The sequence below is a fragment of the Schistocerca americana genome, chromosome 9, assembly GCF_021461395.2.
Source record: "Schistocerca americana isolate TAMUIC-IGC-003095 chromosome 9, iqSchAmer2.1, whole genome shotgun sequence".
Taxonomy (NCBI): Eukaryota; Metazoa; Arthropoda; class Insecta; order Orthoptera; family Acrididae; genus Schistocerca; species Schistocerca americana.
Genome location: NC_060127.1, coordinates 85,649,677 through 85,668,093, shown reverse-complemented (window position 1 = coordinate 85,668,093; position 18,417 = coordinate 85,649,677). Strand labels below are relative to the sequence as shown.

Here is an 18,417-nt window from a genome sequence, read left to right as displayed (position 1 = left end):
TTAATACGCTGGGTGGATTCAAACTGCGGCCAGGGACGTCTCTCCGTGTCCCAGAAGTGGGCGCTTTAATGCTTGTGGCTATGAGGCTGGATTCTTCCATCTAATATACACAAGGGTGATAAAAGTCATGGTACACTTTCTAATATCGTGTCAGACCGCCTTTTGCCTGCCCTAGTGCAGCAACTAAACGTGGCATGGACACAATATGTCCTCTGCAGAAATATTAAGCCATTCTGCCTCATAACAGCGAAAGTGTTGCCAGTGAAGGGTTTCGTGCACGATCTAACCTCTCGATTATGTCTCATATATTTTCGATGGTATTCATGTCGGACGATCTGGCTAGCCAAATCACTCGCTCGAACTGTCCAGAATGTTCTCCACACTAATCTCAAACAACTGTAGCACATGGTGTCATGGCACATCGTCATCCATAAAAATTGTTAGGAAACATGAAATCCATAAATGGTTGCAAATGGTCACCATGTAGGCGACCATAACTATTTCCAGTCAATAATCGGTTCAGTGGGACCAGAGGATCCAACCCATTCCAAGTAAACACAACCAACACTAGCTTTCACAGTGCCCCGTTGACAACTTGGATCCATGGCTTCATGGGGTGTGCGTAACACTCGAACCCTACCATCAGCGCTTATCACCTAAAATCGGGACTCATCTGACCAGACCACGGTTTTCCAGTAGTCTATAATCCAACTGATACGATACGATCACAGCCTAGAAGAGGCGGTGCAGGCGATGTGGTGCTTTAGCAAAGGCACTCGCGTCTGTCGTCTGCTGTCATAGTCCAGTAACACCAAACTTCGCCCCACTGCCTTAACGGATATGTTCGTCGTACGTCCCACACAGATTTTTGCTGTTATTTCACGCAGTTCCGCTTCTCTGTTTTGTCTGTTAGCACTGATAACTCTACGTGAGACCGAGCGAGGTGGCGCAGTGGTTAGCACACTGGACTCGCATTCGGGAAGACGACGGTTCAACCCCACGTCCGGCCATCCTGATTTAGGTTTTCCGTGCTTTCCCTAAAATGGCTTTAGGCTAATGCCGAAATGGTTCCTTTGACAGGGCACGGCCAACTTCCTTCCCCATCCCTTCCTAATCCAGTGAGACCGATGACCTCGCTGTTTGATCTCTTCCCCCAAATCAGTCCAGTCCATTCAGTCGTATCTAGACGTATCAGGGGCCTCATATCACACTGCACAGGCCCCACATCATTACAGAGCCTCCATCAGCTTGAACAGTCCCCTGTTGACATGCAGGGTCCACGGATTCGTGAGGTTGTCTCCAGAGTACACGTCCATCCGCTCGATACAATTTGAAGTGTGTGTGTGTGTGTGTGTGTGTGTGTGTGTGTGTGTGTGTGTGCGTGTGTGAGTTTTAGAAAAAAATTTTATTTATTTATTGATTTATTTAACCTGGCAAGATTAGGGCCATCAGGCCCTCTCTTACATCTAACCAGCCATTCTACTTATTTTACATTCATATGTTTTAGTAGGCATGTTAAACTACATCTAGTACAAAAAGTGAAATAAACAATTTGAAAGGTACACCTGGAAAAATACATACATATAGAGTTTATATTCTTAGGTCGCAAGTACTGTTATAATTAGACATTAATGAAGAGACAGATTTTAGATAGGAGTGCTGGCAGCAGGGAGTATGAGGGAGATTCACGGTGAAGGAGGAGAAGAATAGAGAGACATGATGAAACATGATTAAGGAAATATAAAGGAAAAGAAGATTGCGTAGCTAATAGAGATAGATGAAGAGGAAGGCATCTCAGGAGCAAGATAGGAGACGCTAGCTTTGCTATTTGACAGATGAGAGGATTGGCCTTGTACATTAATTTTGTGGAGAACTTTATGAGGATGATAGTAGGAAATGCTTCAACTTCTTCTTAAAAGCAGCAGGAGATTGAATTTTGCGCAAGGTAAGGGGCAGTTTGTTCCAGACGGACAGCGGCAACTGAGAAGGGGTTTGCAAAAGTTTTTGTTTTGTGAATGGGCACAGTTAGGATACCAAATAAGAGTGACCTCGTGTTTCGATTATGATGGCATGACAGGTTTTTAATCTCTGAAGCAAGGTCCTGGGGTGCTTGCGCGACGAGGAGTCGGTGGAGTAGACATAGAGTGTGGTAGTCACGCAATTTGTCCGACTGCAGCCACCCTAGCTCGGAGTATGAAGCACTAACATGATCATATCGGCGAATGTTGCAGGTGTAACGCACACAGGCATTCATGGTTAGCTCTAGCCGTTTTTTGTTTTCACTACTCATGCCTTGTTGAATCACATCACAATAGTGGAGGTTCGGTAGAACGAGTGCTTGCACGAGCTGGCGTTTCAAGTCCTGTGGAAATACGTTCCGAAACTTTTTGAGAGCATAGAGACAAGCAGACGTCTTTCGGCACACTGCGACTGTATTCTCCGCCCAGTTGAGATGCTCATCCAAAGTTACACCCAAGTTCTTCACTGTTTTCTGATATGGTATTGGAGTACCGTCGAGCAGAATAGGAGGTAGCCGTTCGCGGAAATCTGAACTTATTAATTTCTGATGGGCTATTAAGATTACTTGCGTCTTTTTTGCATTTAGTTTAAGCCCCAGGTTTTTCGCCCATGTCACTACTGAAGACAGATCATCATTCATCTGAGCGATTTCAGTGTTTACATCTTCAGGTCTGACGCTTAGGTAGAGCTGGAGGTCGTCGGCATAGAAATGATATTTACAGGAGGACAGAACCGACGAAATATCGTTGACATATAAAGAAAACAAAAGTGGTCCTAAGACTGATCCTTGTGGCACTCCCGAGGAAACATGTTTCCAGGAAGATTTTTCATTTACGCAGACAACACATTGCTGTCTGTCTTTTAAGTAGCTTTCAAACCATCTCATTGCACTATCAGAGAAATTAAGCTGTTGCATTTTTCTGAGCAATATGTCAAAGTTAACAGTGTCAAAAGCTTTGCTGAAGTCCAGTAGCGTCAATATTGTTGCCTTTCGATTGTCGATGGCATATTTCAGGTCATCAGTTACTTTAATTAGAGCAGTGTTTGTGCTGTGATGTTTACGGAAACCGGATTGAAATTTGTCATATAGGCTGAATTCATGCAAGTGTTCAGTGATTTGGTCATGAACAATATATTCAAGTGCTTTGGAAACAGCAGCCAGTATGCTAATTGGTCGGTAATCACTAGGAAGTTGCGGGTTTTCGATCTTAGGGATGGGTCGAATTAGGCTTCTTTTCCATGCAGTGGGATATATTCCGGTCACGAGGGAAAAATTAAATATGTCAGTTAAGACAGGTACTAAGATATCGGCAACATTCTTAATCATGGTTCTACCGATACTGTCGTTGCCTATTGCATCAGAAGAGATTCTCATTATTGATTTTCTTGCCGTATTTGTTGTTACATGTTTTAGACGGAAGGTATCGTTGTTAGTTATCCTGTTTGGGGATTCTTGTGGACGGTAATTATCAGCTGTGCTGGTATTCAGAGGTGCAGAGAAGAATTCATTTAATTCGTTAGCTGACACATGAAAAGTAGTTTCCGATTTTGCCTTTCCGACCCCCAAGCTACGGAGATTCTTCCATAGAGTCGTGGGCGTCAGATCGCTGCATACAAGGGAGCGAACGTGCCTGATTTTAGCATTGCGAATGCATTGTTTCACTCTGTTCCGTAGCTTTCTATATTCTTCGAAACGCTCGGGTTTCGGATCTGCCTTGAAACGCCTGTGGGCAGCATCCCTATTAGTCATCATTTGACGTAATTCAGCTGTCAGCCATGGAGCAGGAGATTTTCTTACACGGATTGTGCGCACAGGTGCATGTTTGTCATAGAGGGCAGTGAGTTTATCACCAAGTTCATTAATTTTGCCGTCGATTGTGGGTTTTCTGATTATTTGATGCCATGAGATTTCTGAGCAATCGGCTGTTAGAGCGTCAAGGTCAACACGTTTCATGTTCCTACAAGTTACGTAACGCGATTTGATCCTTGGGGGCTGCACAGAGTAGGCCAGGAATATTACATCATGTGCTGAGAGGCCAGGGGCCGATGTTTGACCAACATCTCTTACTTTGTCAGTCTGTTTCGTTGCGATTACGTCTATAAGAGTATGACTGTGCGCCGTATGGTGTGTAGGTTGTAATGGAAGGATGTTCATGCTATTGCAACTAAACAGTCTTCTTAGGTTTATTGCGGAGGGAGTGTCTCTTAGCAGGTCTATGTTCAAGTCACCCATTACGATGACATGTTCGTATTGACAATGAAGTGAATGTAATTCCGACTGGAAGGAACTCATTGAGCTTATTTTTGGCGGCTTGTACACGACGCCAGTCAAGAATTTCCGACTTTGTATATTTATTTCAATGAACATGAATTCAGCCTCTTTTTCTTCAGCAGGATTTGACGTACATAAGACTTTCGCTTTGAGATCTGTTCGTATATACGCGCCGACCCCGCCACCTCGCTTTTTTGATCTGTCTGCCCTAAGAAATGTGTACCCTGGGAGATGAAAAGATGCAGAGGATATGTGTGGTTTCAACCACGTTTCGGATAAGAGGATTACGTGGTAGTTTAGTTGGTTGAAGAGGAGGCTAAGTTCTTCGTAATGTGCAGGTAAAGACTGGATGTTGCAGTGAGCTGCTAAAAGCTCTGACGCGCTCCGCTGAGCAGCCTGGAGTAGGGTGGCAGACTGGTTTGTCCCTTTGTTAGGCACTACCTGCCGCGAGGGGCACTGGCCGCTGCTACCGCCAAGTGACATAACACAGGGGTGTCCGAGATTTTGCACGCCCTGTTTGTGACACCGCGAGTGCCGAAAGAAAGGCGACTGCTAAAGATTTCCTGAGGTTGCGGGGGTATAGAAAATGGATTAGTGGTATTCTGTGCAAGGGGAATATGACCAAAATAGTGACGGCTGTGTGTCACTGTGTATCCTCTGCCGTAAGAGGAGAAATGTAATTAGCGTATTTGAAACAGCTTAGGGTGGAAATAAGGGAGAAGGGAGTGATTTTAAGAGGCCGATGCTGCCAGCAGAGAGAAGTAAGCTTAATAATTAATAGATTATCGTAGGAAGCTAGAATTAAATTGAAATTTACTAAAGTGATACTGGTAGTGATTATCGTAGGAAGCTACAATCAAATTGAAATTTCCTAAAGTGGTACTGATAGTGATTTTTGTTATGAACAATTTAAACCGAAGAGATGGGTGATTAATGAACTAAAGGAGAGACTAATAATTGCAATAGAACTATTTCAGAACGGAAGAGAATATACTGAGAAAATGAAAAAAAGAATTAGCAGTAACTAAAATTAAGTAATGGTTAGAGCTACAGACACAAAAAAAATAGTGAAAAGTTAATACAGTTACAAAAACAATTAGTTGAAGGTACAAATATGGGTATAATTAAAAAATTAATAAAATTACAAGACTATAACTGAGTATTGGGGCTGTTACAATTGCAAATGGTGTTAAGTTTGCACTTTTGGCTCGAGTAGCTTCACTTAATACTATTCAGTTCTGTCATGTTTGTGACTGTCTTCTTTCCAGCTGCTGTCTTAATGATTACTCTGCCATCCTGAGTCCACACATTCTGAAGACCGAAATGGGATATGGCACTGTTTAAAATCTTTAGCCGTTCGTGTGTCAGATCTTCCCTTATTGTAAGCCCTGTCCTTGCTAACTTCTTCTTCTGGGTAAAGATCTCTGCCCTTTTTCGGTACGAGACAAATTTAATTATTATTGGACGAGGTTTGGTGGCACCTGGTAGTTTTCGTCCCACCCGATGGCTCCTGTCAATGTCTGCCTTGGTCACTTCAACGCCAAATTTTTCACGCGCAACCTGTATAAGCAGGTTGTCTGTGTCTTCTTCCTTATTTTCTACTACTCCAAACAGTCGTAGACTATTTCGCCTTTGGTACTGTTCTAGTTCGTCAGTTGCGGCAGATAGTTTCACTTCCAACTCTCGTGCCTTTTTCTCGTATTCAGACACAGACTTTTTTAGTGCTGTAATTTCGGCAGTATTGGCCTCAACAGTTTCACGCATTTTGGCCAATACTGCTGCCGTTACAGTATCTGATATAGTGCCTGCTATCAGATCGAGATTGTTTTTATCGCGAAGCGCAGCGTTTACCTCAGAGCGGACCAGCTCCGCTGTACCGGGAGCCGCGGCCGCACCTTCCGCCAAGAGCGGGCCCGCCGCACCTGCTGCTTCCCCGCTGCTGGACGCGCTGCTGTTCACTCTTCTGTTTACCATTTTCTCGAAGATATTGGCGGAGCACAGAAAAAAATAGCACTACTGCACAGAACACTGTTGTTTTCACGATTTCCACTTGTACTAGACAACACCACCTGCGAGAACACCTTCGAATTCAACTAAATTTCGCGAGCCGAACTTAACACGTGTTACACTGCAGCCGCCATGACAAATTCTTGTTGATATGATGAAACGGAAGTTATTTTAAATGTTGAAAAATGTAGGTTAATGCAGATGAGTAGGGAAACAATCCAATATAGAGAATTAGTTGTGTGCTGCCTGACAGTCATGTCAATTAAATGTATTGGCACAATGTTGCAAGGCGATATGAAATGAAATGAGCACGTCAGGTTGGTAGTAGCGAAGGCAAAAGCTCGACTTCGTTTTATTTGGAGAATTTTGGGAAAGTGTAGTTCATCCATAAAGAAGACGGCCTAAAGAACTGTACTGAGACCCATTCTTGAATACAGTCGGAGTGTTTGGGATCCCCACCACGTCTGTTAAAGGAAGACATCAAAGCAATATGGAGCCCTGTTTGTACATTTGTTGCTGGTACGTTCGGTCATCACGCAAGTATTACGGGGATACTTCGGAAACTCAAATGAAAATCCCTGGATGGAAGACGACGCTCTTTTCACAAAGGTGCTGCTGCGAAAATTTAGAGAACCGGCATTTGAGAGGGACTACGGAGCAGGTGTGACAAATGTGAAAATTACCGAACTATCAGTTTAATAAGTCACAGCTGCAAAATACTAACGCGAATTCTTTACCGACGAATGGAAAAACTGGTAGAAGCCGACCTCGGGGAAGATCAGTTTGGATTCCGTAGAAATGTTGGAATACGTGAGGCAATACCGACCTTTCGACTTGTCTTAGAAGAAAGATTAAGAAAAGGAAAACCTAAGTTTCTAGCATTTGTAGACTTCGAGAAAGCTTTTGACAACGTTGACTGGAATACTCTCTTTCAAATTCTAAAGGTGGCAGGGGTAAAATACAAGGAGCGAAAGGCTATTTACAATTTGTACAGAAACCAGATCGCAGTTATAAGAGTCGAGGGGCATGAAAGGGAAGCAGTGGTTGGGAAAGGAGTGAGAGGGGGTTGTAGCCTATCCCCGATGTTATTCAATCTGTACATTGAGGAACCAGTAAAGGAAAGAAAAGAAAAATTCGGAGGAGGTATTAAAATCCATAGAGAAGAAATAAAAACGTTGAGGTTCGCCGATGACATTGTATTTCTGTCAGAGACAGCAAAGGACTTCGAAGAGCAGTTGAACGGAATGGACAGTGTCTTGAAAAGAGGATATAAGATGAACATTAACAAAAGCAAAACGAGGATAATGGAATTTAGTCGAAGTAAATCAGCTTATGCGGAGGGAATTAGATTAGGAAATGAGACACTTAAAGTAGTAAAGGAGCTTTGCTATTTGGGAAGCAAAATAACTGATGATGGTCGAAGTAGAGAAGATATAAAATGTAGACTGGCAATGGCAAGGAAAGCGTTTCTGAAGAAGAGAAATTTGTTAACATCGAGTATAGATTTAAGTGTCAGGAAGTCGTTTCTGAAAGCATTTGTATTGAGTGTAGCCATGTATGGAAGTGAAACAAGGACGATGAATAGTTTGGACAAGAAGAGAATAGAAGCTTTCGAAATGTGGTGCTACAGAAGAATGCTGAAGGGTAGATCACATAACTAATGAGGAGGTATTGAATAGAATTGGGGAGAAGAGGAGTTTGTGGCACAACTTGACAAGAAGAAGGGCCGGTTGGTAGGACATGTTCTTAGGCATCAGGGGATCACAAATTTAGCATTGGAGGGCAGCGTGGAGGGTAAAAATGGTAGAGGGAGACCAAGAGATGAATGCACTAAGCAGATTCAGAAGGATGTAGGTCGCAGTAGGTACTGGGAGATGAAGAAGCTTGCACAGGATAGAGTAGCACGGAGAGCTGCATCAAACCAGTCTCTGGACTGAAGACCACATCCAAACCAACAACGGAGCGATTCTACAGCCATAAACATACATCTCGCATAATGACCACGAAGAAAAGATGCGAGAAATTAGGACTCGTGCGTAAGCTTTTAGACGTTTTTCCTTCGCTCTGTTTTTGAATGGAAAAGGAAACGAAATGGTTGAAAGTGGTACATGATACCCTATGCCATGTACCGCACGGTGTCTTGTGTACGTATGTAGGTGTAGGTGCAGAAACGCACAGCAGACATCTGTCAAAACGCATGCGATTTTGGCGCGGACGGCCAAACGGAAACAACCACTGGAAACACGCGAGACTCAAACTCCATAGGCGCTGCAGTCGATTCACTTTGCACGAGTAATTGACTGAGAGGAAGCGCTCGTGTAAAGGCCGCTTAATGCCTATCCGCCCGCCGCCGCTATGACTCGGTCGCGCCGGGGAGAGCCGTTCCTTTGTTCTGTTCCACCGGGTCACGGCCGACACCAAGGCTGGGCGTGCTGGCGCGGAAAAGTGACCACCTCATCTCATCCCAGTTGTCTGTAACTGCCTCTATTTATATACGAGGGTCACTTCAAAAGAAGTGCACATTATTTTTTTTTTTTAATTCATCTTTTATTCTACATGTTTGAAAGTTTTACAGTGTATAGATACATCCTTTAGGAACAGTATTTTCATTTCTCCACATAATTTCCATCCCTCTCAACTGCCTTACGCCATCTTGGACCAGCGCCTGTATACTCGCACGGCAAAATTCTGGACCAACCTGTTGGAGCCACTGTTTGGCAGCGTGCACAAGGGAGTCATCATCTTCAAACCTTGCTCCACGAAGAGAGTCTTTCAGTTTCCCAAAGAGTCGATTGTCGCCTGGAGCCAGGTCAGGAATGAAAGGCGGGGGTTTCAACATTGTCCATACGAGTTTTGTGATCGCTTCCATGGTTTTTTGACTGACATCTGGCCGTGCATTGTCGTGCAACAACAAAACATCCCGCTTTTGCCGATGTTGACGAACACGACTCAGTCGAGCTTGAAGTTTCTTCAGTGTTGTCACATATGCATCAGAATTTATGGTGGTTCCACTTGGCATGATGTCCACAAGCAAGAGTCCTTCGGAATCGAAAATCACCGTAGCCATAACTTTTCCAGCAGAAGGTGTGGTTTTGAATTATTTTTTCTTGAGTAAACTTGTATGATGCCACTCCATTGATTGCCTCTTTGTCTCTGGTGAAAAATGATGGAGCCATGTTTCATCATCTGTCACAATTCTTCCAAGAAATTCATCTCCACCATTCTCGTGCTGTTCAAAAAGTTCGCTGCATACCGTTTTTCTTGTTTCTTTGTGAGCCACTGTCAACATCCTGGGAACCCACCTGGCACAAACCTTTTTTAACGCCAACACTTTCAGTATTCTCCAGCCACTTCCTTCCCCTATCCCAACGTAGCGTGACAATTCGTTCACTGTGATGCGTCTGTCAGCAGTCACCAATTCGTTAACCCTCTGCACATTGTCTGGAGTGTGTGCAGTACGAGGCCCGCCACTGCGAGGACAATCCTCAATATTGACGTGCCCGCTTTCATCACGTAAACTGGTTGTCCACCGGCGAACTGTACTGCGATCGACAGCAGCATCTCCATACACCTTTTTCAACCTTTTGTCGATGTTTCCCACTGTCTCGTTTTCACAGCACAGTAATTCTATGACAGCACGTTGCTTCTGAAGAACGTCAAGTGTAGCAGCCATCTTGAAGACATGCTGTGACGGCGCCACTCACGGGAACAGGTTGAACTAAGTTTGAAAACAAGCGGGAAGGTTGTATCAACAAGCTGTAAAACTTTCACACATGCCGAATGAAAACTGTATTTTTACAAAAATAGTGTGCATTTCTTTTGGAGTGAGCCTCGTACATGTTCCGAGGGGTACTGTGACTCTGCTGCTTTCGAAGATATACTCTGACTGAAGAATCTGGCATAAGCCGTATTGGATTAGGTAATGACTTATCAGCATTTGAAGCTTTCAGGTGCTCTATGACGCGTAGCAAAGTCGTCATTTTACCAGTGGTTAGCACACTGGACTTGCGGTTGGAAAGACGACGGTTCAAACCCGTGTACGGCCATCCTGATTTAGGTTTTCCTTAATTTCCCTAAATCGCTTCAGACAAATACCAGGATGGTTCGTTTGAAAGGGCACGGCTGACATCCTTCCCCATCCATCCCTAATCCGATGGGATCGATGACCTCGCTGTTTGGTCTCCTCTTCCAAATCAACCAACCAACCAACAAACAAACAATTTTATCAGGATTACTGCGGTGTAGTGGGACCCGCCAGGTTAGCCGAAAGCGCTAATGCGCTGCTTCCTGGACTCGGGTAGGCGCGCCAGGCCCGGATGGAATCCGCCCGCCGGATTAACGACGAGGGCCGGTGTGCTGGCCAGCCTAGATGTGGTTTTTCGGCGGTTTTCCACATCCCTCTAGGTGAATACCGGGCTGGTCCCCACGTCCTGCCTCAGTTACACGACTCACAGACATCTGAAACACATCCACACTGGATGCAGCCAGATGGGGTAAGCTGATTCCGTCGGGGGGGGGGGGGGGGGTTGCGGCAGGAAGGGCATCCGGGCACCCCTTCACATTAACATGCCAAATCCGATTTAACCACGCCAACCCCGCGTACAATGCGGGACAAAGGCGCAAGCGATAGAAAACTGTGGTGTAGTGGGTACACATGTGGAGTTACAAAAACGAAAGCTCTCTTATGCGTCCAGCAAATTACAAAATTTTTGTTTTCACCTCCACATTTCTGAAAACTACCACTCACAATAAAAAACGTAGAAAAGAGTAGAATGAAATTTTCACCCTGTAGCGGAGTGTGTGCTGATATGAAACTTCCTGGCATATCAAAACAGTGTGACGGTCTCAACTCGAACTCGGCACCTTTGCCTTTTGCTGGTAAGTGCACTTGCCCGCCAAAACCAAAGGTCTAGATTTCGAATCTCAGTCCGGCACACAATTTTAATCTGCCAGGAAGTTTCATATCAGTGCACACTCCGCTAGAGAGTGAAAATTTCATTCTGGAAACATACCCCAGGCTGTGGCTAAGCCATGTCTCCGCAATATCGTTTCTTCCAGAAGTGCTAGTTCTCCAAGTTTTGCAGTAGTGCTTCTGCGAGGTTAGGAAGGTAGGAACCGAGGTACTGGTCGAAGTGCAGGTGTGAGGATGGGTGACGAGTCGTGGTTGGGTAGTTCAGTCGGTAGAGCACTTGCCCATGAAAGGCAAAGGACCCGAGTTCGAGTCTCGTTCTGGCACATAGTTTCAATCCGCCGAGAAGTCTCATGCAAAAGACTGATAAATATGACAAAGAATGAAAAAGCGATGGTCTCAGTCACCTACTAAGTGGAGAAGGAAATTTACAAAATAGTTATTTTAGGAGACTTCTTTTCCAAACAAGAACATCTTCAATTAAAGTACACATGCAAATGAAATATATTCCACTACTTGTACGGTAATGTTCATGCTGATGATTTTTCTCGTTGTTCCACTTACTTTCAAGTGTAAAAGAAGATGCTTAATTTTCAGCAGTGAATTTTAATTTTTTGCACAAATTACAACATACTTCCCACAACCAGCAAATTTATTTACTACTGAGAGAGCTTCTCCTTAAATACTTTTTTGTTACAGATACAGATATACAAATAGTCAGTATGAAGCCGGCAGATACACAGAAAGAAAAGAAATCAACGGTTTCCAAAATGTGCAATAAATGCATCAAGTATAGGAGAGCCTGTTTTGTCATCGCTGGGTCATTCTGGCAAACAGAGGAGTGGCAGCATAAACGCACCCAAATTCAGACTGCACACGCCACCCAGACTGTATTCATTCAGTATTTGAAGATGAGAAGCAATCAGCGACGTCCATCAAATATCATACACCAATACAAACCTTTACGAAGCTTTCTATTGCCGACACAAACCCACAAAGTTGTGATAAGGAAACCACTTATCGCTTAGTATATTTTTCGCTGTTCATATAGTAAAACTGCAGCATCAAGCATAACGCTTTATATTACTGATTTTTACTTCACTCTGTTCGCAACACCTTTTGCGGACAGTCTCCACATATACCCCTACTTATAAATGGAAAATCAGATCGTTGTACGACACACAATTCAGGACGTGGTAGTGTTTTTTTTTTTCAGTCCGAAGACTGGTTTGATGCAGTTCTCCATGCTACTCTATCCTGTGCAGCGCTCGCCATCTCCAAATAACTACTGCAACTTACATCCTTCTGAATATGCTTATTGTATTCATCTCTTGGTGTACCTTTACAGTTTTGACACACACACACACACACACACACACACACACACACACTCACTCACTCACTCACTCTTCCCTCCACTATTAAACTGGTGAGTCCTTAATGACGCATGGTGTGTCCTATCAACCGATACATTCTTCTAGAGACGTTGGACCACAAATTTCCCTTCTTCCCAATTTTGTTTAGTGCCCCTCATTAGCTACGTGATCGGCCCAACTAATCTTCAGCAATTTATGTAGAACTGCATTTCAAAAGCTTCTATTCTCCTCTTGTCTAAACCATGTTTCAGTTACGTACATGGCTACACTCCATACAGATACTTTCAGGAAAGACTTCCTAATACTTAAAATCTGTATTCGATGTTAACAAATTTCTTTTATTCAGAAACGCTTTTCTTGACATTGCCAGTCTATATTTATATCCTATCTACTTAGACCATCATCAGTTGTTTCGCTGCCCAAATACCAATTCTCATCTGCTAGTTTAAGTGTCTCATTTCCTAATCTAATTCCCTCATCATCACCTGATTTTGTTTCAACTATCCTTGTTTTGTTGTTGGTTTTGTTCATCTTATTTCCTCCTTTCAAGACACTGTCCGTTCTGTTGAACTGCTCTTCCAAGTGCTGTGTTGCTGCTATGTGGCTGGCAAATCTCAAAATTTTTATTTCTTCTCCCTGAACTTTAATCCATTCTCCAAATTCTCCTTTGGTTTTCTTTATTGCTTGCTCAGTGTACAGCTGGAATAACATTGGCATTAGGCTCCAAACCTCACTCCCTTATCAAGGACTGCTTCCCATGCATGTCCCTCGACTCTGAGAGCTGCCGTCTGGTTTCTGTGCAAGTTGTAAACAGCCTTTCGCCTCTGTATTCTATTACCAAAAGGTTTCTCTTACAAGTGCTATAAACGCAGGTTTGCTTTTCTTAACGTATCATCTAAGACGGGGTCAGTATTGCCTCGCATGTTCCTACGTTTCTCCGGTACTCAAATCGACCTTACCCGAGGTCGGCTTCTACCAGTTTTGCAATTCTTCTGCAAAGAATTTTACAACATTTCATGAGATATGATGTCATAAACATTGCGATGCCTGAGAAACTAGATTTACGAAAAACGGACTCATTTTATACATGGGACTGAGTGGGTGTTGGGTTACTGGTGTCTACTTATTGCTTTATTTTTTGAATTTGGAAGACAATGCCGAGTCATAACACATCACGCAATATGTCTTCGCAACAAATAATTGTGATTTACCCTCCCATATTTCTCTCAGTATTGTAAAGGAATTGTCTTTATTGCTCGTTACAATTACGTGTTGCTATGAGCTACTTACAAGGGAACCTCCCCATCGCACCCCCCTCAGATTTAGTTATAAGCTGGCACAGTGGATAGGCCTTGAAAAACTGAACACAGATCAATCGAGAAAACAGGAAGAAGTCGTGTGGAACTATGGAAAAAAATTAGTAAAACATACAAACTGAGTAGTCCATGCGCAAAAATATGCGACAATAAGGACAATGTGAATCCAGGAGCGCCGTGGTCCCGTGGTTAGCGTGAGTAACTGCGGAACCAGGTGTCCTTGGTTCAAGTCTTCCCTCGACCGAAAAGTTTACTTTCTTTATTTTCGCAAAGTTATGATCTGTCCGTTCGTTCATTGACGTATCTGTTCACTGTAATAAGTTTAGTGTCTGTGTTTTGCGACCGCACCGCAAAACCGTGCGATTAGTAGACGAAAGGACGTGCCTCTCCAATGGGAAATGAAAACATTTGGTCGCAAGGTCATAGGTCAACCTATTCCTCCACAGGAAAACACGTCTGATATATTCTATACGACACTGGTGACGGCATGTGCGTCACATGACAGGAATATGTTGTCGACCCACCTAACTTGTGCACTTGGCGAATGGGTAAAAAGATTCTTCTACCTTGCCCGATTTAGGTTTTCTCGTGGATGTGATAATCACTCCCAAAAAAATAATGAAAACATAAGAGTTTGTCACATAAATTGAAAATAAAAAATTAAACAGAGTTTGTCACATAAATTGAAAATAAAAAATTAAACTTTTCACTCGAGGGAAGACTTGAACCTAGGACCTCTCGTTCCGTAACTACTCTTGCTAACCACGTGACCACAGCGCTGCTTGACTCCCATTGACCTTGATGTTGCCTATCTTCGCATGGACTACTCAGTTTGTATATTTTACTAATTTTTTTCATAGTTCCACACAACTTCTTCCTGTTTTCTCGATTGATCTGTGTTCGGTTTTTCAAGGCCTATCCACTGTGCCAACTTATAACTAAATCTGGGGGGGGTGCGATGGGGAGGTTCCCTTGTTAGAGCTGCTACGTGCTCTGCACACCTTATACACATTTGTTTTAATCATAAGAAGTACCACTTACGACGTATGGTGTCGGATGCGTGGTTTCACCGCCATATGCTGACAGCATAAAATTTCAGCTCCCCCGCAGCGAAACATTAAGCCATTCTAGCAGCTGAGGCTAAATGGCACATTCGACAAATTCCGCAGGCGAGTGACGCCTTGTCTGGACACGTGCCAGCAGCCGAAAACCACGAGTCGACGTCACCGCCATGTGTGCTGAAAAAAGTTACCGCAGAAGCCACGCTAACCTGGCCGTAGTTTCCTGGAAGGCGAGTCACCGCGCGGCCCTGCTAACGTCAACAAGCTGCTGCTACGAATGGAAACTTCGCGTGAGTCACTATCTGGAGCATCATGTCTGCCTCCCCATTTCTCTGCTTGTGATGAATATCCATCCGGGCTTCTCCTTTCCCCTCTTACAATACACTGCCGGTCATTATACACTGAAGCGCCAAAGAAACTTATATACGCACGCGTATTCAAATACACAGATACACAAACAGGCAGAATAAGGCGCTGCGGTCGGCAACTCCTATATAACACCAATGTCTGGCGCAGTTGTTAGATCGCTTCATGCTGGTACAATGGCAGGTTATCAAGAGTTAAGTGAGTTTGAATGTGGTGTTATAGTCGGCGCACGAGCAATGGGACACAGTACCTCCGAGGTAGTGATGAAGTACGGATTTTCCCGTAAGACCACTTCACGAGTGTTCCGTGAATATCAGGAATCCGGTAAAACATCAAATCTCCGACATCGCTGCGGCCGGAAAAAGATCCTGCAAGACGACTGAAGTCGTTGCAGATTTCATGCTGAGCCATTAACAAGTGTCAACGTGAGAACAATTCAACGAAACATCATCGATATGGGCTTTGGAAGCCGAGGGCCCACTCGTGTACCCTTGATGACTGCACTACACAAAGCTTTACGCCTCGCCTGGGCCCGTCAACATCAACATTGGACTGTTGATGACAGGAAACATGTTGCCTGATCGGACGAGTCCCGTTTCAAATTGTATCGAGCGGATGGACGTTTACGGGTTTGAAGACAACTTCATGAAGCCATGGACCTTGCATGTCAGCAGATGACTGTTCAAGCTGGTGGAGGCTCAGTAATGGTGTAGAGCGTGTGCTGATGGAGTGATACGTCTATATACGACTCTGACAGGTGACACCTACGTAAGCAACCTGTCTGATCACCTGCACCATTCGCGTCCATTGTGCATTCCGACGAACTTGAGCAATTCCAGCAGGACAATGCGACACCCCACATGGCCTGAATTGCTACAGAGTGGCTCCAAGACCACTCTTCTGAGTTTAAACACTTCCACCAAAGTCCCCAGACATGAACATTATTGAGCATAGCTAGGATGCCTTTCAATTTGCTGTTCAGAAGAGATCTCCATCCTCTCGTACTCTTACGGATTTATTGAAGCCCTGCAGGATTCACTGTGTCAGAAAAACTGAGCTAACAGCTACTTATTGGCAGAGCAAATAACGGAACGGCAGTAAGAGTAATGTCAGCCAGTAATAGAGAGAAATAAAAAATAATGATTAGACAATGGGGAAACGATCGAATGTTTCCGCCCTAAATAATTAGAGCCCGACCGCATCGACTGTGTTAATTCGGTTGTTCCAGTCGCTATTTTTAACGTCAATATTCTAATAAAATGTTCATTCTAGTTGTTGTAGTTGACTTGGCGAAAACGTAGTAAGTTCGGCGCTAAGTTCGAGACCATAGTTGACAAATTAAAATATTCGCCCAACGTGGGGCTCGAACCCACGACCCTGAGATTAAGAGTCTCATGCTCTACCGACTGAGCTAGCCGGGCGCCTTGACATTCGTGACTTAACACCATCTTGAAACCATAGTTGTTCTAGCAGAAATATGTCACATATGTGCATGACAAATTGGTGCGAACTGCGAACGCATACCGCATGAGCGTGATTTCGGTGTGGTGAAAATCACGAGGCCACGCGCGAAGTGATGTCATCATGCGCCACGGGTTACGCAACAGGAAAGACAGTGCGCCGCGCTCAAAGAGATGCGGCTATATACAATGGCCGGGAACTACTGAACACCGAGTGCTTAATGGGACTCCACCACGGCACAATTACAGCCTTAACTTTTTCATCAGTTTACGTAACACAAGAGTGCAAATTACGTCGTAGACAGTTTGTAGTACATAAAACATCCTGTGGATTGTAGTAACTGGGAGACGCTAGGATCATCTCTGTAACACTTCCCTGTGACGTCACTAACCCGTGTACATGCGTAGTTTTGACCTACGGCTCCCCTCTCATTTTTCGTACTTTATGTACGGTATACACGCACAATATGTATCATTTGTTGGCTTCACTGATTTATCTTCCGGTAAACAACTGTTGTATTGTATATGGCATCGTCAGTACAAAAGTGATTAAACAAATGTCTATACAAATAATTATACAAATGGTTAAGATACATAAAGATTGCAGTAGTTCAAAATCAAACGCCTTTTGCATGCTGCACAACGAGTTTTTTTGATTCAGTATTATTCTCAGGAACCAGTTTCGCCAGGTTCGCTTATAAATATTTTTGCTGATTACCGGTTTCGACAGATCTGTGCTGTCATCGTCAGATCATGTAATATTTTAACAGTAGTTCATAATCTTAACAAACTTGCAAGCCACATAGTGATGGAAAATGACGCAACGTCACTATGTGCCTTGCAACTTCGTAAAGTTTATGAACTTCTGTTAATATGTTACAAGAATCCATGCTGACAGCACAGATCTGTCGAATCCACTAATCAATAAAAAGAAAGCGGCCCTGGCGAACCTGGTTTTTTAGAATAGTAAAACAACTCAGATCGCTCCCAATAGTTGACACAATGTCGATCACATATAATTTTTTATTTAATGAAATGTGCAGAATCCAAAAGGAGTTTTTCTTTTAAACTGCTCCAATTTATATATAACTACTGCAAAAATGCCAACCACAAGGAAACTGGTGCACAAATATTTCTAGCTGGTAAACGCGGCAGAGTAATACCGAAAAAATTTGATTTCCATGTATCCGTGAAAACACCTTTGAAATTGTGAAACAGTGGTATAAAGAAATACGAGTGACGTACAAATGCTTAATTACAGCATCCAAATTGAGAATCATAATATTTAAAATAAAAATTCTGTGCAACGTTTATAAAACTCAGAATTTGATTACAAACAACATTTCTAGTTACATGACGAATAAATACTTGAGCTAGTGACATAAAGCTATCCCTGTGACTCGTTAATTGTAATGGGAAACTGATGTCTCATTGGAAACTGGAATCTCTTGAAGGAAAGGATAGATCTGTCACAGTAAGGGGGATCTCTTGAACTATGTCTAGCACAGTGGTATATTTGTGTACGTAAATTCCCACAGCGTGTGTGGATACCGTCAGCGAAATGTTAGCGAATATGCGAGGGTCGTTCAGTAAGTAATGCCAAACATTTTTTTTTAAAGCCATTAATATAC

General features: G+C 43.5%; 1 protein-coding gene and 1 non-coding gene across 2 annotated transcripts in view; both read right to left on the bottom strand.

Annotated features, from left to right (window-relative positions):
- The window catches only part of LOC124550687 (amyloid-beta-like protein), a 145,877-nt gene extending 135,599 nt beyond the window's left edge, over positions 1-10,278 (bottom strand). Inside the window, exon 1 of the mRNA XM_047125411.1 lies at positions 10,152-10,278. Coding sequence (XP_046981367.1) covers positions 10,152-10,278 — 127 coding nt within the window. The remainder of the gene's footprint in view (positions 1-10,151) is intronic.
- Positions 10,279-16,674: 6,396 nt separating this feature from the next.
- Positions 16,675-16,747, bottom strand: Trnak-cuu. Its single transcript has one exon. It is a non-coding gene; the product is annotated as a tRNA-Lys (tRNA).
- Between the last annotated feature and the right edge of the window lie 1,670 nt (positions 16,748-18,417).